Here is a 21041-nt window from a genome sequence, read left to right as displayed (position 1 = left end):
GGTTGGTTCTTTATTATTGCTCCTTCATTTTATATCATCTTCCATTGTTTCCATCTTCTTTTTTCCTTTTATTCTGTATCCTGGAGTGACTCTTCCCTATCATACTTCCGTATGACTGATTCAATCTGCTACAGTGTTTCTTTTGTACCTCTGATGAGGACCGTGGTAGATCATATTTGCTCTCACTTATTTACATTAGCTAGTATTATTGGTCAGTATTGTCTGTTATTATTTTGTGATTGTCTTCAGTGGCACACTCCTGCCTTCCCTATGAGGATTGCATGTCCCTGCCCTTTGCCATGCCCTTCCTACTGGAGTGGTGTGCATCTGTGCCTCCTGAACTCTGAACTTTACCATATGACATGCGTTTGCCAACGGAATGTGAGTGGGGACTGTGTACTCCAGATCCAGCCAGAGACTAGGATAGGTATGAAAACAGATCTTTCAAGCTTCTGCATCTTGAGGGCAGGACTGCCTTTCTCCTTTTCTTTTTCAAGTATCATTTAGGTGGCTTCAGGCTAGGTTTCCTTAATTTTAATCACTGTTAAAATATGGGGTGTTTGCCAGCAAACAGGTAAACGGCTTCTCTTTGAGTTCTGCTTACCGTTGACTTAACGTATTCCTTGGAGAGTAAGACGGAAGGCTGGTTGGTAAACTCTGCCCCCAAACAGATGCCCAGGGTCTGGATGTCATCCATTGAGGGTGGCATAGCAGGACTGGTAAGGATTGCCACCTCCTGCTGCTGGCCTGACTACTTAAACTACAAAAAAAAAAAAAATGTCTGCCGTTTTCATTCTTCAGAAACAGTAGATAAAAAGTCTGGCCCCTAGATTGTGCTTATCTTACTGTTCTCCCTTCCTTTCATGCCCCTGTCATATGGGCTACATTGTTGAGACTCTTCATTGCTAGTGGATGGAGACAGCAGGGTCTTAATGGCAGGTGTTGTAGGAGTTCAGTGACCTCAGACACCCACACAGGAGGTTTTCCTCTGGATTCTGAAGCTCACTGCTTCAGAGGAAGGAACACCAGCGTGACACTGGGGGTCAGGTAGGCTATTACTCTATCCTCCTCGTCCGTCTGATGGATTGTGGACATTCCTCCTGGAGACTTGGATATCATTGACCAGTATTCCCCATTTCCAGGAGCCTCATAACTTTTATCTTACGTGTACTCATGAGTATTTCAACAGGAAATGCTACTTATTAGCCAGCATCTAGTTTTATCATGTTCTCAAGTAGCTGCAAGAGAGAGTGGCTGAGTTCCCACCCCTCCCATTCTACAACCACCTTTTCCAGCCTAGCAGAGTCATGGGTGATAGAAGGAGCTCATTTCCCCATTTTTCCAGTGGCATCTTCACTTGGCTTCCTGGATGTTGGTGGGACTGCAGCTCTGGCAGTGATATGCTAGTTAGTGATTGGGTTTCTTGTCTCTGCCATGTTTTTGAGTGCTGGTAGTGCCAGGAAAGGATCCCAGCTCTGGCTTCTTCAAACCTGTTGTATCCCAAAAAGTACCCAGGTTTTGGCCTTCGGAAGACCTGCTTCCAGATTCCAACTCCCTGTTTTCTATGGATGTAACCCAAATGCTGATCGTTTCTTTATCTGCAATATGGCAGTAAAATGCCCACATGTTTTGGTCAACGTGAGGATTAGAGAAAATGAAGATACTGTTTTTAGAAAACAGCTGGCACAAAATTGGGCACTCAATAAATGTTCGTGGTGATGCTATTTTTGTCTTTCTCCAGATAATTAATATAATGATACTGTAATCTTGATATCATGGTTCACACAGAATGAGTGAAGAATGGTGGAGGCTGGGTTGTGTTTTCCAGGCTAAACCTATGGTCCTGCAGCTCCATTCACCAGGCCTGCAATTAATTACCTGTGTGACTTTGGAAAAGTTCCTTCCCTTTTCCATGCTTCTATTTCCCATTTGTAAAATGAAGACATGGAACTATATCAGAGTAGCAAATAGGTTTAATCTCATATGTCAACTCCAGTTGATCAGTATTGAGTATTTAAACAGATTTAAAAGGATTCTGAGGGCTTGGCTGGGTTCAGTGGCTAGGTTCGCCATGATCGATTAGCAGTGTCTAAAGTGGATAGGTATGTAGCCACAGCTATGCTGAAATCTGCCAGGCCTCCCCCAGATACTCTCCTAGGACCTTCCCAGCACCCCCCGGTCCTTTGGTTCTTCTCTGGGACTTCTGGACGGGCCTTTGTAACTGGGTGACATCCTGTCTATCCGAGTGAAGATTCAGTACCATCAGGGTGAAAAGTAGATGTGGACATTCCAGCCAAGGCTCTGAAGGGACAGGGGTGAATCACAAAGGTCCTTCTACAGATAGGGTGAGGATTTCTCTGGGACCTCATTGTCATTTGAAAACTGAAAGAAATAAATCATTTTCATCAAAAGGGAGCTAGGATAGCTCCCCGAACTTGCGCACAGAAACCACAGCCTGGTGATGCCACGAGGGGTCTGAATATCATTTCTGGTAGGTATCTGTCTAATATAATTTAGCAATTGACACACTGGTGGGTTTGGCCAAACTGGAAGCAGCTATTTCCCAATCTGCTATAGAAAGTTATAGGTTTCTAAAATTGTATAATTATAGTAAGGTGCGCTACAGATAGATTATTTTAGAAATTGATTTGGCTACTTCCTTTGATATTTCGGATCTGAGACAAGAGTGTCTTGTTTCTGCAACAACTTGGTTTACCTGCATAACGAGATTTGATTTTTATGAGCCTTCAGGAGGAAGTGGTGTGAATCACTTCTCAATCTTTCATTTTTGTAAGGAAAAACAAAACACCCAGTTGTCTATTGGTACCTTATCATCTTAAGCACAAGATTTTTCTGGGTCAGGGATGTTTGCCTTAATTTTAAAAGCTTTGCAGGTAAACTTCTGACACTAGGTCCTCTTTCACTACAATCCCTGTGGCCAGCGCCTTCTTCATTCTTTATACACCTCACTTCAGACGGGGTGGCACATGTTAGGTCCTGCTATTGTGAATGTGTGATCTCTGGCAAAGTAAAAATCATCAGTCTAAAGTGACACTGTTCCACTAAATGTGATGAAAAAGCTCTATTTCAGATGGTTTTCTCAGAAACAATCAATACTAAGTGTGATTTTTGTTCACAGTGTACCCTCGGCCAGGCTCTATGATCGAAGGACATTTTTAGGGGGGAATCTATGAATAGGAGAGCAGAAGTAAACAGCTGAAAATAATCTATGAGGCATCTGCAAATTACCCCTCATGAGCTATAATGGTTGCGCAAGATAATTTGTGGTTCTCACAGAATACCCTGCAAATTGGGTCTTTCATCTGCGATGTTTTTTTACAGTTAAAACATTTCATTTCTCTTATTAACAAATGATAACTCCGCATCTGTTAATCTAAACAATTTGATTTATATTTTTATGTTCCGAGAGGCTGTTGACATTTCAGGGTAATTATTTTCATTGCCAACTGCTGTTGGTGGTAACTGTAGGCAAAAGATAGAAATGTGAATATACGGATGCCTTACTTTAATCATTTCCCCTAAGGATTTCCTAAAGCAGGAATCTATTTGCCTGAGTTACCATCTACTCTTAGAAATCTAATAGGACATGGGGGTGGACAGGTTAGGATGCTAGCCAAGTTCAGGGTTTTTGTGGTGTGTTGGATGCTCAGTCATGTTGTCACTGTGGGTGGGAGTGCAGGGGTGACCTGCTGTGTCACCGACCTCTGGCAGAGAGCACGGTGCATTACGGTCTCAAATCATGGCAGTGAGAGAGGCATGCGTTATTGGCCCATAGTTCCCAGCTTATGTAATATCTGTTCGAGTATCTCCCGAGGTGGTTGCCCAGATTACATGAAGAGCGCTCACGAGAACACCTCTCACCATGCCTGGTACATAGCCCAAGCTTTGGAAACACTTGGTGCGGTGGGGACAACGCATAAAAACATCTTCTAAATTTCCTTCCCCGTATGGCTTTCTTGGCTGAGGATTCACAGTCCAGGACAAGGGAAAGAAAGACTTTCTCACCTGGAAAGTAGTTATTACATCTTCAGACCAGATGCTCAGCTTCTCCTGCTGAGGGAGAATAGGAGGCGAAGCAGAAAGGAGACTGGGGTGTTAGCATGGAGCTGATATCACAGCCAGCTTTCTCTAGCATCTCCTTCTGCTCTTAAAATTCATGCTGATTTTTCATTCTGCTCTTTAGCTTATCCAGGTGTATTTAAATATTCAGGAAAAAATTAACATCAAAACTTACATTTTTTTCCTCCAGAAAAACCATTTGGCAAAATTGCTGCTCCAAAAAGATGGCCCGTCTTGTTTAGCTTGTGGAGGTGCAGAGGGCTCTTGCTAGTTGTGAAGACCGTGGGCAGGTGTAGCCGGCCTCTGGGGTGACAAGGAGCACACCAGTGTGTGTCCTGCGAGGTGGGCTGTGGCAGGCTCATCAGTCCACTTCCCGCAGCCTCTGTACACCCTGGGCCACTTGAGACAGGGAGGCAGTACTCCTGCATGTGTGGACCCCATTCACATTCCAGGTTAGGGAATGGACTACTGACTCAGGATACAAACCAAGTTTTACATGGCCTGAAGGAGTGAACGTAGAGCCAGTATCCTGAATGGCAAATGTGTTTTATCCTTTGAACCAATTCCAATTGATTAGTTCTGGTTGCCGACAGTGCTGTCTTAAGAAGCCATCTGTGTTGCATTAGGGCTCAGCTGGGAGGGTGCTGGGATTGATTAGCGATGTCTGTCAAGGCCTCTGGAGGGGCAGCTTGCCCTATATTTGCCATTCTCTGCTTTTGACATATCCTTAACTTCTCTTTGTGAAATAATTTTAATACTAACAGGTGTGTCTAGGTACGAGATGAGGCATCATGGGAGATAGCAGGTAGATTCAACTTTAAGAAAGCCTAGCATGAGAAAAATGCAAATTTCCAAAATGCACAAATCTGGAGCCAATTATTGCCATTACAGAAAGATTCCATGAAAGGTTCCTTTAAATAGCGGGCTCCCCTGCTGCATTCAAATGATGATTCAATTTACAAAAATTCACTTTGCATGCAACTCCTCAGGACCATGTCTGTGGAGTAAAGCAAGCCACACCTGATTTTTTTAAACCATGGCCTAAATAATGTTCAGGTTGGCTGCCGCCACGTATCTCGAGTCTCTTGACAATTCCCACTCTCTTCAGACTTCCTCCTTACTTCCTATCCCAGAGTGTTGAGTAGACAGTCTGGGTGGTGGTCAACAGCTGTTGGCTTCCATTCTGCTATGGCTGCATTTCATTAGTGGGTAAACTGATTGCTCCGCACATGTTTATGTGTGGGTGTGGTTGTACAAGTCTGTGCCCTCTTGTATGTAGATACATTATGTATGTAGATACAGATACACACAAGCCATTATCTCACTCTCAGCCCACCCTAAATTCATTCCTGCTGTGAGAGTTATAAATGGAAGGTTCCAGTCGCTTGGTGGATACAGCCTTTTGGCCCCGGATTCCAGCTTCCCTTCCTCTTTGTGTTTGTTTATATGTTATTTACCTTTGCATCAGAAAACTTCCCCAGACCCTGGGCCTGTGTCCCATTATTCAGACACGGAACCTCCCTTTTCCTCTGTGGCCTAGAAAGCCCCAAATGGTTTTTCTGATTTAGAAAATTAAATGTAATCTGACTCTTGTGGGCAAGCTACACAATTCCCAACCAACAGACACTCCCATTAAATATATAATCTACAGAACTTCTAAAAGTCTCGGAGATCTAGCATGAACTTGAATTATAGAGGCATCCAGTGCCCCTCGGGTGGGATCGCCGGTTTCTTCCCAGGCACTCACGATCGGGCAGTTTTCCAATGGACCGTAAAGCTCCCAGGAATGCTGACTGGCACACGCATTCGGATCTCTGTTGCCCTGTAAAGCAGCTTAGTGCAGAGAGGAGTACCTGAAAGAGATGCTCTCTGCCCTTGGTCCTGCAGCCTTCCCCCATGTGGGGTAATTAACTCCTCAGGCAGAGCACAGGTATCCTCTCTATTTCATGTACGGCATTTTTTAAATCGCAACATAAATTTGTTCCCAGAAATATATTTCTGCAGACATATTTTTTTCTTTCTTTGAGAAGCAAAATGAGGCAGTAAGAGTGAGTGCATCAGTCTTACTCAGGTGCGTTCTTCTGGCCTAAAACGATTGTTTCTTTTTGAGACGAAAGCCCTCAGGCTGCTGAGCTGTCGCACAGATCTTTCCCTTCTGTCTTCTCAGGCTCACTGGTTTGGGCCGTGTGCCTTCCGTGCCACTGGGCTGTAACAGCTGCATAGGTGCAGCCGTAGATGGCAGCCACCACCATCATGAGACACACGACCCCGCACACGACCCCGGTGATGATGACGGTGGCCACGGCGTGCCGCAGATTGGCCGGCCTGGGCTTGGGCTTGGGCTCACACTGTGCGTGGTCTCGGTCCCCTGCCCCGTGGTTCTCAGGAGGCCTGGGGACAGCCGGGCGGGCGGAACCTAGCCCCCCCCTCTGCGAGGACTCCAGGTCCGCAGAAGGAAGTGGGCAGGGCTGGTAGAGCTCATGAGGGATTTTCAGGAGGTCCTCTCCCTTCCAGGCATCCGGAGATGCACAGATGACGCTGTCCACTATTCCCCCTTTAAAACACAAAAGCAAAGGGTGATAACAGAGCCTGATACAACTGAATTGCAAAATCCTCAGCCTGCAAAACTTAGGCAGATGGAACTTATAACAGCACTTTTTTTTTTAACCCCTGGAGTCAAAGCACTTAACTGTGTTTTATGATTTTAGGATTTGTAAATTGGCTGAAAGCTAAAAAAGCCCTACACAAAATTGGCGATTATGTGCGATTGAGAATTCATCAGAAGCCAAGTCACCTTTCCCTTATAAATGCTAAGGGAAAAGCAATGCATATGCCCACAGGAAGGGCCGCCAGAGGCTAATCTAAGGACACTGCCACTGACAACATTCCTGCCACTCATGCCCCTAGGAACCCCACACGCAGGTATCTACTGTACCAAATCCCCAGAGGAAGTCTACGTGAATACATAAATCACATGTCCTTTCTTTCAGGGGTACATGTTCATTTCAAAGACCCTATGCGTCCCCTATACTCTTCAGTGCAGCCAAATAGGGATGTCAGTGTGCTTTTGAGAGTTCTGTGTATCTGAAGATTCAACAGTAATACTAGTTTACTTCATGGAATAAAGTACAATTAGTGTGTCTCCTCAGGCCTCAAAACGTTTAGCACTTTGAGTATCAAACAGGGTTATTAGATCCTGTTTCCATTCTCTGTAAGGTGATTGGTATCCTCAGGTATGTAGACTTGGGGCTCAGGGGGATACAGGTACCTAGGAATTATTTTCTAGAAGCACTGAGGCAACAGATTGAATTCTGGCCATATTTGACCACTGGTGTGCTCTTCGATCTCAGACAAGTAAATGTCTCTGATTCAATGCTTTTGCCATAAAAACATAGTATTTGTATTGAACTTGATAGTTTGCAAACCGTCATTAGATAAGTCCTTTCCACTCCATGTAATGGGTCATTCTTGTCCAAGGCCCCCAGGTCCCAAGCGGGCAGATCAGCACCCAGACCCGTGGTGACCTGTGACCTGGTCCCCATCGCTCCCACTACACACACCGCCTCTCTCTGCCTCCTCCTCCCGGGAGCACCCTGCAATCAGTGCAGTGAACACAGTGACCCTCAGCAGCACCCTTTGACTGGGCAGGGCCTACTCCTGGGACCTGTGCCTCAGTTTCCCCTAGCTGCCAGGGACTCTTCCCCCAGGATGGCTGTGAAGCTGGCACCACTCTTAGCCAAGTTAGAGTGGAGATCCTTTGTCCACACCATGGGTAAATAATGAAACTACATTAAAAAGTCACTTAGGGGAGGTCATCACTTCAGTGTTATTAGAACCTGCCATTGCACGCACTTCAGCGTTTGGGGAGGAATGCCTTCACATCCTCTCCGTCTGAGCCATGTAAGCCCTACATGACCCTGGTGGCAGGGGGCATTTTGTGGTACAAGAGTTACGATCACCTACCTCCTGCCGAGGTCAGTGGCTGTGCGCAAAATTCAGCCCACATCTTTCTTGCTGCCACTGCTTGAAACTGAATCTCCTGTGGCCGGAGCCTCTTGGGGACCCCCTGGCTTCCTCAGTGGTCCCCTGGGGCTGAGGCACAATGTTAAAGCAAAAGGTAATGGAGGAATTTCCTTCTTCCCTGCACTGCCATGCAGGAGGCCAGAGGTGCCTGGTGGGGACTCCTGTGGAGCCCAAGGTGCCGCTGGGCTGGGCTGTGCTCGAGGATTCATGACCTGCGGGCCATTTTGTGCCTCTGCTCAGGAGGTCGTTATAAGGTAAAGGCCAGAGAGACAGAAAATGAAGCATGGGCTTTGAGAAGATGTAATTATAGTTCTCACCTGGCCAAAGAGCCCTGAGACCTCCCCAGGGGAAGAGTGCCCGCCTGCCCTGCCATGGGACCAGCATTTCCATCAGCCGACTTACACCAAGACCGAGGTTGGCTCACCCCAGCACTCCAGGCTTGAGCACTGTCTTCCTCCAGTTCCAGGCTTTCTGATGTTCAGTGTTAGGGTGGGAGGCATGGCCTTGGGACCCAGAGCTGAGAAAATGCACAGGCTAGAGCCTGGGACACAGCTGAGAGGCCGGGGCTGTGGCCACAGGAGCCCATGGCCTCCTGTGCAGCTGTGTCCTCAGCCAGATTCACCTCCCATCCTTCTACCATCACCTCCTCAGCATGACCTCAGGAATCAAATCGTCGTGAGGGCCCCTTCCCTTCTAGGCTCATGGAAGCCAGCAATGCCGGAAGCTCCAACTCGCCAAGCACACATTATCCCCCATCTGGCCACTGGCAGCTCTTAGCCACCATCTTGGAAGAAACTAGACTCAAATCTTGAGTCTGTCCATTACTTATTTAAATTATGTTTCTACTACCAGAATATAACCTCCATGATGTAGGAGTTTTCTTGTTCACTGACCTTTTCTCAGTGCCTGGAAAAGTGCCTGGCACATAAGAGCCACTTGAGTACAGAAATGAACGAATGAATGAATGAATGATGAATGAAAATCAGGAGGAAAGAAGCACTGTGATGTAGAGGGATGAATATAGGGCCAATATGAAAAGCTGCTCATCCTATTCTTGTTGGTGCTTCTACTCTGTGACCTTGGGTAAATCACTGACCATCTCTGGGCCTCTGTTTCCCATTGATAATAGGCTAGCATTGAGTTAAATGGGGTTGGCAAACATTTCCATAAAAAGACAGATAGTTAATATATGAGGCTTTACCACATTGTCTGTTGCAACTATTCAACTCTGTACTCACAGTGCCAAAGAGCCACAGACAGTGGGCATGGATGTCTTCCAATAAAACTTTATTTACAAAAACAGGAGGTGGGCTCCATCTGGCCCTTGGGCTGTGGGTTGCTAACCTGTGGGTGATTTCCAGAGCACCTTATCTTTAATATTCTAGGATCCCTTGGTTCGCTTTTGACATCTGGTTAAAGAAATAGCAACTTTACAAAGGGGCCCTACAGTATCCAATTTCAGGCCCAGTGCTCTTTGCTGCAGCAGAAGGGATAATCTTAGGGAAGATTTACAGCTGTCGAGTGAGTAGAAGCAGACAAAGAGGGGGAACTGTCCCAAGTAGGATGCCGTGCCCCTGGACAGATCATGCTTGAGAATCAGAATTTGGTGCTGCTTCGGAGTTTAGAAGTTATTCCAGTGGTGATTGAATTTCCCTCCTTCTTAAGGGCCTTCTTACATTTCACAGATAAATAACTTGATATTACGATAAATCAGAAAGTGGAAAATTATCTCCATGAATCATACATGCAGGTGAATTTAAATGCCTGAATGTAAACACCCTCCAGTGACCCCCTTGCCTCTTTGCCATACTGAGAAGCATCCCTGTGTAAAAGCTACACCAGCCGCGTGCACACTCCTCAGCCTTCCTCCTAATGCAGACAACAGATGAGGTCCCCCCGAGGCTGGTAACACACATATGGGGGGTTCCAAGCAGACGCTACTGACCTTTGTAGATAAATTTCTCCAGCCAGAGTTTAAGACTGAGCAACTGGCAATTGCAATTCCAGAGGTTGTCCTTGAGAAATAAAAGCCTCACGCTGGGCATGGCTTCTAGGAGCCCTCGATTGAGCTGCTGAAGCCGGTTTTGCTGAACGGCAAATACAGTCAGATTCTGCCACGGCTCACCCAGGGGTGTGGGAAGGTGGCTCAGGTGGTTTGATGACAGGTCAAGTTCCCTCAGCTCTGGGAGGGGCTGGAAAAGCCTGCTTTCCAGGGAACGCAGGGAGTTCTGGGTTAGGTTTAAGACCTGCAAGTGCTGAAGTCCATCGAAAACTCCAGGGACTAGGTCTGAAAGGGAGTTGTTGCGTAAGTTCAAGGTCGTGAGCTGTGGCACCGAAGTAAATGCAGACGCCGGAAGCCGGTGTATCTGGTTATCTTGCAAGTGCAGCGTTAGAGTCTGAGGAGGCAGATCAGGAGGGACTGCATCCAGGCCCTGCTGACGGCAGTCTACAGAATTGGACGCTGCGTGACAGTGGCACTTTTCTGGACAGCCGCATGCCACCTGGAGCAGGCAAATCACACTGGCAAGCAGGAGCAGGTCCCCTGTGACAGACAGAAAGAAATGGGGTAGGAGCGGGTTTGTCCCAGATGCCAGCATGCGTCCCCCCTTTGAGTCACAGGTAATAGAATCTGAGCCAGCGAACACTTCCCACAACCTGAAAGAGAGGTGCTAACGTTTACCACCTTTAGGAAAGTCGGCCCAGCCTGGGCTCATCCCCTGCGCCATCAACTGTTGCAAACTCTGAGCAACTGTCAGAAGCCCGGAAAGAGAACCTTTCCTAAGTGGCCCAGTGATCAGAAGATGGAAGATCTAAGAATATCAAATGCAACGGTGGAAAGAGATCTCCTTGGGGATATATGCCCTTTGTAGGGTACAGCAGAATGACCTGGGGCTGGACATTTAGAAGAATGTTAGGGAGGTCAGTTTTTCACCTTTCTAAGGAGTGTGTTCCAGATGGGTGCTGCCCCGTAGAGTTTTCTGTAGTGATGAGCATGATCTCTGTCTGCTGTCCGACATGGTAGCCATTAGCTACTGCGGCTCCTCAGCTCTTGAACTGTGTGGCTACTGCAGCCAAGGAACTGAATGCTTATTTGCACAATCTAAGTTAATCTAGATTTAAATAGCCACATGGTGCTAGTGGCTACCATATTAGATAGACGGGTCTAAAGCAGGGTGCACACCAATGCCCATCTTTCCAGGTGTAATAACTCCATGAATGATGGCTGCCTTGATTCCTTCTTTACTCACGAGATCTTAAAAAATACAGAGAAGCATCAAGAATATCATAAACCCCCATGTTCCTGTAACAGAGTTCTGTCAATCGTTAATAGCTTGTCCTACCTCATCTCTCATTTTCTTTTAACTCAGAGAAACAGTGCATTACTGATAGAGCAGGATGCCCTTTGATTAGTACCCATCATGTTCCCCAAATGGAATCCCCCACTCCTACTATTACTGATTCATCATCCCTCCAGGCCGTTTAGAAACAGTGCTTATTAACAACAGTAGCAGAAAATAACCACATTGTACCTGTTTTGAGTCGGGGACCACTGTCAGTGCCTCATATTAATGAAATGAATCCTCTTAAGCTGTACATCTGGTTCTGTATTATCCCCATTTTGAAGGTCAGGAAACTGAGGCACAGAAAAGCTAAACCACTGGCCCAAGGTCACACAGATAGTAAGTGGTAGCATCCTGATTTGAACCCAGGAGGTCTGTTCCCAGAGTCTTCCAGGGTCCTTACCTGCTGAACTTTCCTGCTGGTCATGTACCTTTACACACACACACAGCACACGCAGGCATATGCTGCATAAGGTTTAGTATAGTAGTTTTTTTAAATCTACATAAGTATCGTTGGCTTGTTTCATTCTGCATTTACTATATTCACTCAAAACTGAGCCCTCCATGTGAATATAGAGAACCCATTAATGAAAGGCTTGTCTTTCTGAGTCTGTGGCCAGTTTATTCACTCTGACTTCCGTCCCCCTCCCCACCCTGAAGGGGAGCACATATGAGCTCCAGCCTGAAGCTCTGTGTCTCCTAGGAGGCAGCCCCTGACGTGCCAACTGTATATCCAGTCATGACTGGGTGCATCTGTCCCCAGTACCTTCCCCCGACCCTGCTTGAAACAAACATAAACCCTCCTCTCAGAGACATTGTTTTTATTAGATCTGTTTGGTCTGTTGAGAAAGACAACTTGAAAATATGTCTCCCCCAGACCTCTTTCTGGGGGGGCCCTCACGCCCCTCTCAGACAGAGGGGGTTCATCTCAGCTCACCTGTCATGATGGCGTCTGCAGGCTTCCTCGCTGAGCCCGTAGCCCACCTTGATTAATTTCCGGATCAGCAACCCCGGGGCATGGCACACCCAGGGTCCAGCTTCCCATTCACTTTTTCTAAATCCCGCCTGTGTTTTTCTTCATGCCTAAAACACTTGCTGTTTTCAGGAGGCCCCTTATCTAAGCAAGTCTTCCGCGTCTCCATCTGGCCGGATTGTTTGCCATACAAGGATCATTTGATGGTGTCCCCTCTCCTTTCTTAAAAGTCTTGCCCTCCCCAAGATGGTCCCTGCCTTCTCCATTCAGACGCTGAGCCACAGGAAGAATGTTTGTCCAACCTCGGTGGACAGCTGTGGCATTCAAACGTGACCCCGGTGGCTGAGGCTTTTTGATGATTTAATCGGCTCGAAGTCCAGGGGCACCAAAATAAAACTGCCTTCTTAATCCGATCATGGTTCCTGAATTCTGTTGACTTTTTAACCCTGGTGTGTCGGCCCTCACCGGGCTGGGGACACTTGCTGTGGATCCTCGATCCGGGGGTCTAGCAACAGAGCCAGCAGAGGGTGTAATATGAGGACAGATTGGCCCGCTGGAGGCTGACAAGGTTTCCACTGGGCACTTGTTCGCTCATCGGAGGCTTATTCAGCCAGCATCCGTGGGGATTAGCTGTGTTGACAGGGCCTTGATGCCCTGAAATTCATAGCCATGGTTTCCTTTAGCGGACATCTCACTGCTCCCCTGGGGCCTCAGATGATCCTCAGCTGCTTTTCTGCTGGCCCCCCCTTCACCTCCCACTCCCGTTGAACTGACCTTCCGGTTCACGTGACTGTGGAAATACTTGTCGATCTTTCACCGTTTCCCTGATGCTGACTTCGGGCCCTGTCCTCATTTTTCAAATATAAAACAATAAAGCCACCCCCGTGAGTGTCAGGCAGCAGTGACCTGTGACTGCTCTGTCACTGAGGCTGGTGGGAACCTTTCCCCCCGCCCAGGGTCCGGAGCATTTCTTTGTGCAGATCCCCTGCCATCTGCCGGGCAGGGTGTCTTGCAGGGCCCTGCACTGTCCTGCAGCTCTGCCTTCTGGAGGGTGGGACTGGGAATCGCATAAGCCTGAGCTTGCATTTGGCTTCGACATTCACCAGCTTGATGTCTGTGGGCAAGTGTTTGGCCTGCTGGGAGCCCGGTGGCCTCATCTCTAGCATGGGGATAGCGATCATCTTTGCCTCACGAGGTTGTCCCCAGGCTGAAATAAAACAGACATGTCATAGCTCAGGATGCTTTAATAAATGTTCCTTCCGGGACTCTCTGCTGCTAGCATTCCAGGGGCAAACTTGACCCGTCAGATGGGGTGGAGGTCCTGGCGGGAAACCAGCAGGCTGGCGCCTCGAGCCTCTCTGGCGGTACAGAGCAGAGAGACCCCTGTGAGTGTAGTCAGAAAACCCCAGTGTGCCCTTCCTCAGTAGCCTGCTGTCTGCGACCCCTTCCCTTCTCGGCCCCCAGGACCCCCGTACTCCTCCTGCCCCTTCCTGACAAAACCGCTTCACCCGCCTGCCCACGTGTCTTTCGTCCCGCCCTCTGGCATTCTTCAAGCATTGCAGATACAGGGCAGAAAAGTCAGGTGCAGCTGACAAAGCACCATCGAAACCTTAATAAGGACCAACTGGTTCTTTCCTTTCTCCTTCCTGTCAATATCCAAAATTTAATAACAGTCATTCCTTAATGACACATGACAGCCCATATTTGGCATTCTGTCATTAACACATCTTAATATAACATCTGTGAACCTAACATGCACACTGAGAACTAGAACACTGCTAATAACATATACCGACCTGTGTGCCTGTCTTTCTCAGAGGCCGGCAAGTATCTTTTTATAAAGGGCCAGAGAGTAAATATTTCAGACATTGAAGGCCATACAATCTGTTGCAGGTACTGAACGCTGATGCTGTAGCACAGAGCCAGCCATAGATAGTCTGTGAACTAGTGGACATGCCTGGGCTCGAATAAAACTTTATTTGCAAAAAAACGGGCAGAGGACTGGATTGGCCCAGAGGCCCTAGTTTGCAAACACCGCTCTGTCCCCTTCTCTGGCCACTGCTACTTCACCACCTTGTCACCCAGCCCGACTCCCACCACCCAGCCAGACGTATCCACCACCCTGTCACCTCATCAGAAAATGACAGGCCTGGGGAGGGTGATCTGTAGGGCTCTGTCATGTCTCAGACCTGGTCATTCTGGCCGGAATGCTTAAGGGGGGCTTAAAAGACTCTGTACCTGCAGACTTCAGGGGGCTTGGACAGACAGAATTGCAGAGTATTTTAGGGTTACAGCAGAGCTTTTTAGCTGTACCCTGCAGGGCCCACCTAAGGTCCAAGTCTTGTGGACTCAAACTCCTGAAAAAGATGAACCGGCTGGCAGCCCCGCTGGGGTAGGAGGCCCGGACACCTACGGTTACAGCTGACTGTGTGCCTCAGTGGACAGCACATTCCCGTGCTGCTTATACCTTGGAGCTTCCTGGTCTTGGGCAAACCCCAGCATTTCTCGGAGCCTCAGGGTCCTCACATATAGAATGCAGACAATACCTGCATCACAGAATACAGGAAGATTGAACGGTGTCTGTGAAGTACACAGCACAGGTCTGGCAGAGCAAATGAGCAAAGTGGCGTGTCCTATCAGCAGTGTGTTTTCTCAGATCTCAGTGAGTTTGTGCACGCTGCTCCCACCTAAAATGTGAATACACTGGGACATGCAGAGAACCCCACAGATTACAGGTGCCTGGGAGCAGCAGCTTGCTGCCCAAAGGGATTCTTTGGTTCTGTTTTGCTCTTACTGACTAACTGGCAATTCAACGATGGGCAACACACACTTGCGAGTCTCCAGGCATTGAAGGGCTCTGGATGTGGAGACTGGTTGATTTTTTCCACCTGACCTCAGCCCAGAGGTCAGAGGGAGGCTGTGATCCGCATGCTAATGCAGGCAGCGCCTTCTCTCCAGCCCTCCCTCCCTCCCTCCCATGGTGAGCCAGATCTGGGAGGTGGCAAGACAAATGTGCTTGGAGGAGAGGTGCCAAATGTCAGGTCAGACCAAGGCACCCCAGGAGGGGAGGGGCTCCTGGAACCAAGACCTAATCAGGAGCCCAGCATACCACTTGGGAACTTGCTTCAGACACACCCTCCGTGTCCTATGTGGTTGTCACACAGATTCAAGAACTTTCTAGCTTCACTACGTTTCATATATTTTATATGTGTACATATGTATATTTGTTATATGCTTTTGCCCATTTTAAGTCAGAATGTTTCCTAATATAAATTGGTCTATTTAACATTTCTCCTCCCTCCAAAAAATATCAACAATTATTAACATTTAAAAGTGATGACATCCTGAAATCCAGCAAATACGTAATAGCTCTTACTCCTGGCTAATATTATACAGCTACTTTTAGAGAATAAGTTAGAGTGAAATATACCCACCTGGGAAGATATTCATAATAACGTCTTAGGTTAGAGAAAACAGTTTGAAAAGGTCTGCACATTGTATAATCCCATTTACGTTTGAAAAAAGAAAAGCCAGAGGTGGAGAGATTGACCTTAAAAATGTGCATTAGTTTGTCTGAAGGTGGAATAAGTGGAATAAGATGGAACAGATGGAATAAGACACCAACATGGTAACAATGATGACCCAGGGAATGGGCTCATGTAAGAAGAGGGGGAAATTCACCTTTTTGGTTTATACCATTGCGTATTCAACTTGTTGCTTCAAGAAATATGGCCTCTGTAATTTTAAAATACAAAGAAGAAGAGCTGACTTTTGTTCAGTAGCAACTGGAGATGCCTGGTGTTTACTGGAATATCTAGGATGGCTTATCCTCGTGGGACTAGCTGAGTTATATGTGTAAATATGGTGTCCCTAGACCTCACCTCTTCTTACGCTATTAGCCCCAAAAGTGACATTTGTCTTTCCCTGCCAGGTGTTTGCCGCATGTGACCAGACCATACAACCCATGCAAGCATTTCTCTCAGTTTTAATATCTGCTTTGGTAAAGTCATGGCCAATTGCCCCCCACCTGGGCCCCCTGCTCACAGCTTTGGTGCTTTGGTGTTGTGACATTGGGGGTGTGGGGGGGGGCAGGCAGCCAGGCTGAGTGACAGCTGCACACAGGATGGCCCCTGGAGGACCCTGAAGCCACAGGTCCACACAGGAACTTCATTTGGTTACAGACGAAATTTGGCATTCGGAAAATATTTTCCTGCATTCGTGGATGATCAAATTTTACCCAGGTATAAAATTTGTACAGAGCTATTTGAAAGACCTCAGTCTAATTTCCTTCCTACCTTCCTTCATTCTTATTTTTTGTTTCTTTTTCTTCTTTTTCTCTATGGCCTCATAAAGCATAGCAAGAGAACTAGGCATATATTTTAAGCAGCTATCATACCATTTATTTAGTGCTTACCATAGACCAGCTATTGCTAAGGGTTTATATTAGTTAAATATAAATCTGTAACATAGTATAACTGCAGTAACAAGTAAGCCACAGTCTCTGTGGTTTAACATGACACAAATAAATAACACGACTTACCGCTCTTATCATGGTCTAGTTCAGGTTGACTGGGGCCGGGTTCAATGCCGTCCTTCGGGCTGCAGGCATTTCCGTCGGATCCCTTGCCTTCCTTTCCATCGCTGGCCGATAGTGGGCGGCAAAGAGGAGGCGCGGGCCGGGCCTGGGAGTGGTACTTATCACCACGCTTACATTCCATTGGCCAGAACGAGTCACATGACCATATTTAACAGCAGGGGAGCCTGGGAAATTTAATCACCTGGAGTTCTAACTCGGAGGTTACGAACAGCTTCCTTTAGGCAGTAGAAAGTTAAACTGTTCTTACTGCCGGGTTAGAACCCCAGGTGATTAAATTTGTAGCTTGGTGTCAAAAACAATGGGTTATATACAAAAAGACCTTAAGATAGAAAATACATAAAGCTGTAGGTTCTTTAAGTAGTTTACCTAAGAAGGATGCTCACAACCCCCATGTTTGTAATAAGTATGCTGGAGACCTTGGGCATTTTACTGACTTTTCTGTGCCTCAGTTTTGTCATTCATTCATTCCACACTGAACATTTATTGAGTGAATCTACTACATGGTATTGTAGAAACTGTGGGAAGAAATAAAAGGCACCATCTTAAGCTTATAGGCGAACAGGTTGTTGTCACCTGTAAGTGTGACACTGTAAGTTGTGAGGCAGAGGTTGCTGGTGCTCTGCGGCATCCTTGACTCCTCTTCCAAGACACACAGCTAGGCTGCATTTCCCAGACTGCCACGTGGCATCTCTAGTGCCAAGGTGAGGAGGATACGTACCACCCCGCCTCCTTTCTTGCTTTTCTGATAAGGTGAAAAATTCAGGGTGGAGGGCTATCTAGGGTCATTCCGTTTACTTGATATGACCCTGTAGACTTTCACCTCCCTTTACCTGGCCCTGAGATGTCTGCCTGACGTGGTGGAGTGGTGGACAGGAAACGCATGCCTCCAGCCTCCTGCAGCGACCAGGCGTAGAAGCTGCTTCTCAGCTTCCACTGTGCAGGAGCCCAGGTCTGAGTGAGGTGCCGTAGGAAGTAGGAAGGACAGAGCATGCTGGCTCTTGGCCCCTAAGGACTTAGCCGTTGGCAGGGTGCTGTTTAGCAGTCCCTCCTTATCCCTATCTATCCCAGAGTCAGTGCCCATCAGCTCACCACCTTGAGGTCACTCCCCGCGACAGGACTGTCCGTGACTTCACTGGACACTGACACGGGCCAGCTCTCTGCAACCAAGTCTCTGAAGTCCTCTGGCTGGTCGCAGAGGCAGCCCTAGATGCTTTTACCTTTTCACCCACCCACTGTGCACTGTCAGGGTTAGAGAAAGTACAGACTTCTCATGCCAGTGTCTTCCCCACTGAGCCTTCCAGCACTTGTTTGCATATAGGACGTATGGGAAGATAAAGATGCATTTCAGATAAGTATGATTAAAGGTAATTAGTGAACTCATGCGGCTGGTGGAGTAAACATAGACAGATGCTGGCTGATCGAAAGCTAATGAGAGAAACAAAGGGATCAAGAAACATGGCAGCTCCGGAAGCCTGGCCAGGGCCTCACACAGACACGTTGTTTCACTTACATCTTCTGATTGGCTACTTTTGTCTCTGCCCCAAGACTGTAAAATGGGAATCAAACTCATGTTCATGTTTGATTGTTTGCTCATGTGACACATAAAATGAGTACTTTGTGCAGCTCTTCTTGGTGAAGGTTTATGTGCTTTTGTATTTTTATTATAACATGATAGTTCAGTTCCTGAAATACATGACAATGTGTTTTTCATATTTTCGAGTTACAGCTTAGTGTGTGTATATTGTGATGCAGCCACGAATGCGGATTTTGCCTTGTTCTCCGTAAGGCTGCTCTGCGTTAGCTCTTGGACACGTGTAGCTGAAAACTGTTCTGGAAAACACAATAGTCTTGGGCAAGACTTACACTGTAACCGCCAGGTAGAGATCCTGAACTTTACGAACCCTCTTCGTTATTCCAGCCTTTTCCTGTCCCACCGTTTGATTTTAGAACAGCGTCCCTGTTCAAAGCATGGAATCTAGAGGGAAACCATCTGGGTTCAAAGGCTGCCTTCGACGTTTACTGGTTGTGTGTGACCTTGAATAAGTGATTTAACCTCTCTGACCTTCACTTTCATCATCTGTACAAAGCAATCTAACTGGCAGATTTTCAGGGAGGGTTAAATAATATTTTTATGTTTGAAGCTTAGCAAAAAATGCCTTGGGCATAACTATATACATTAGTATCTTCTCTATTCTGTCTGTATGGTATGTATCAACTAGGCACGTAGGCTGTAGCCATTTACACTAATTCTGTTTGGAACAAAAACAGTTAAATGCAAAGGGGTCTGGGGCATGTGGAACAGAGAGAGTGAACCATCTTTTTGGGTTAGAAAGCACGAATGTGCATTTGCCTGGAATCAGTTGCAATCTAAGTGAATCTGTACCATGCACAGCTTTGTCATCAAAATAGTTCCACCAACAAAAGAAAGTTGGCTGCTGGTGGCCTGTGACTGCAGGCTTCGTGAGGGACTTTTGTAGCAAAATAAAGGTCTTGGGTTGACACAGACACAACTTCCATCCGGCTTTGGGAACCTCCCAACCTGGTGCCCTGTAAACGCTCTCATCCCTTCGTTCATCCCAGAAGCCCAGACTGGGCCACTACTCTGTCCGTGCTTCTTTTGTCATTCTGCTGAGGCTTCCCTACCCATCGCCCCTCTAGTCCATCTGTCGTTGGTAGGAGGCCCTTCTCCCCATCCTTGAATAATTACAGAAAACATGTCATATCCCCAGGGCTGCTTAGCTTTCATCATGAAGCATGACTATCAGCGTTTCAAGGTTGATAGGAGTGGAAACATTTGTGTGCAACAAGCCAGCGCGTCATATGTTGTCAACATTTCATTTGTGATTCTAATGAGGGCCCAGGAGAGAATCAAAGCGGTGCCGGGCTCTCTGCTGCTACAGCTGATGCTTCCAAGTTTTATCCGTGGCCCCAAGTCACTCTTACCAGGAAGGCATTTAGCAGGGCGGCGGTGCGCTCCTGCCGGGGGAGCAGGGTGCGGGGGCTGTGACGGATGTCACCGAGACGTCCCTGAGAGTGGACGACGTAAGTGGTCACTTCTTAGAGGTTGAGTTGCTTGCAAGTCAGCACGGAAGTAGCAGAGCTGGGACCTGAACCAGGGCTGCCCCCCTCCCAAGCCTTTTAACTCCTGTGTTATCATCCCACCCCTTCCCAGCTCCTCTTCTTCATCACTTCTCCACCTACTGGGGCTTTAGATTTCCCCTGGGGGTTAAAACACCCTTACATAAAAATGTACTGTATTAGAGGGACTGTCACTCTTGACCCCGTCTCATCTCATGTCCTCTGAGTCTGCTATCGATTTCATTGCGTAGTATTTCTCTATTAAAGTGGCATCTGCTGAGTGCCTCTTACCTGGAAGCTCAGTAAGATAAGATACTGCAAAATAAATGGACCTACAATCAAATGGCCCCGACGGTCTAGCAAGGAGACAGACATTCATGATACAGTCACATGGAAAGTGCTAGGAAGAGAAAGCACGTGGCAGCATAAGAGAAGACAGTCCGGGAGGCTGCCTTGGGGGCTGGGCAGCCATCCCTGTGGGCGTGACTACCAGTCTGCAATCGGAAGGATGGGCGAGAGCTCACTGTAGACAGGGGACGGGACAAGGGCCACTCCTGGTGAAGACATGGAGTGGATAAGGCTGAGAGGCTGTGGAAGAGGGAGAGAGAATTGCAATTATTCAGGCATTATGAAATCTCAGTACGTTGATCAAATCCTGAGCTTTTACTTCTGGTGTGTGGCCTTGGGCAAACCCATGCCACACATGCCTGAGGGCAGCAGCATGGAGCTATCATCCCCATAGCCAGGCATGTGGGTCCAGCGTCGAGGAGAGTCAGGCCTGCCAGGCCTGAGGCTGTGCTGTAGAAGTGGGCTTTCCCTCTGAGCCTTCAGGTACATGCCAGAGCAGACGCAGCACCCAGCACGCTGGAGTGGTAGAGAAGTGCTTGCATGCCAGTCACCTGCTCTGCAGGTCCAGACAGCCCCGCCCAGCAGCCCAAAGAGTCATGGG

The 21041-nt window shown here is 47.5% G+C and overlaps 2 protein-coding genes across 2 annotated transcripts in view; one reads left to right on the top strand and one right to left on the bottom strand.

Moving 5' to 3' along the window:
* CACNA2D3 (calcium voltage-gated channel auxiliary subunit alpha2delta 3) overlaps positions 1-21041 on the top strand; it is a 717352-nt gene that overhangs the window by 602209 nt on the left and 94102 nt on the right. The window lies entirely within an intron of this gene.
* LRTM1 (leucine rich repeats and transmembrane domains 1) lies at positions 1746-13244 on the bottom strand. Its single transcript, XM_036878112.2, has 3 exons — positions 12382-13244; positions 10049-10645; positions 1746-6634 (listed from the first exon to the last, which is right to left on the bottom strand). The coding sequence occupies exons 1-3, from the start codon at positions 12386-12388 to the stop codon at positions 6201-6203; spliced, it is 1038 nt and encodes a 345-aa protein (XP_036734007.2). The 5' UTR covers positions 12389-13244; the 3' UTR covers positions 1746-6200.

Source organism: Manis pentadactyla, chromosome 1, assembly GCF_030020395.1.
Source record: "Manis pentadactyla isolate mManPen7 chromosome 1, mManPen7.hap1, whole genome shotgun sequence".
Classification (NCBI taxonomy): domain Eukaryota; kingdom Metazoa; phylum Chordata; class Mammalia; order Pholidota; family Manidae; genus Manis; species Manis pentadactyla.
The sequence above is the reverse complement of the archived record's forward strand: the minus strand, read 5'-3'. Positions and strand labels throughout refer to the sequence as shown.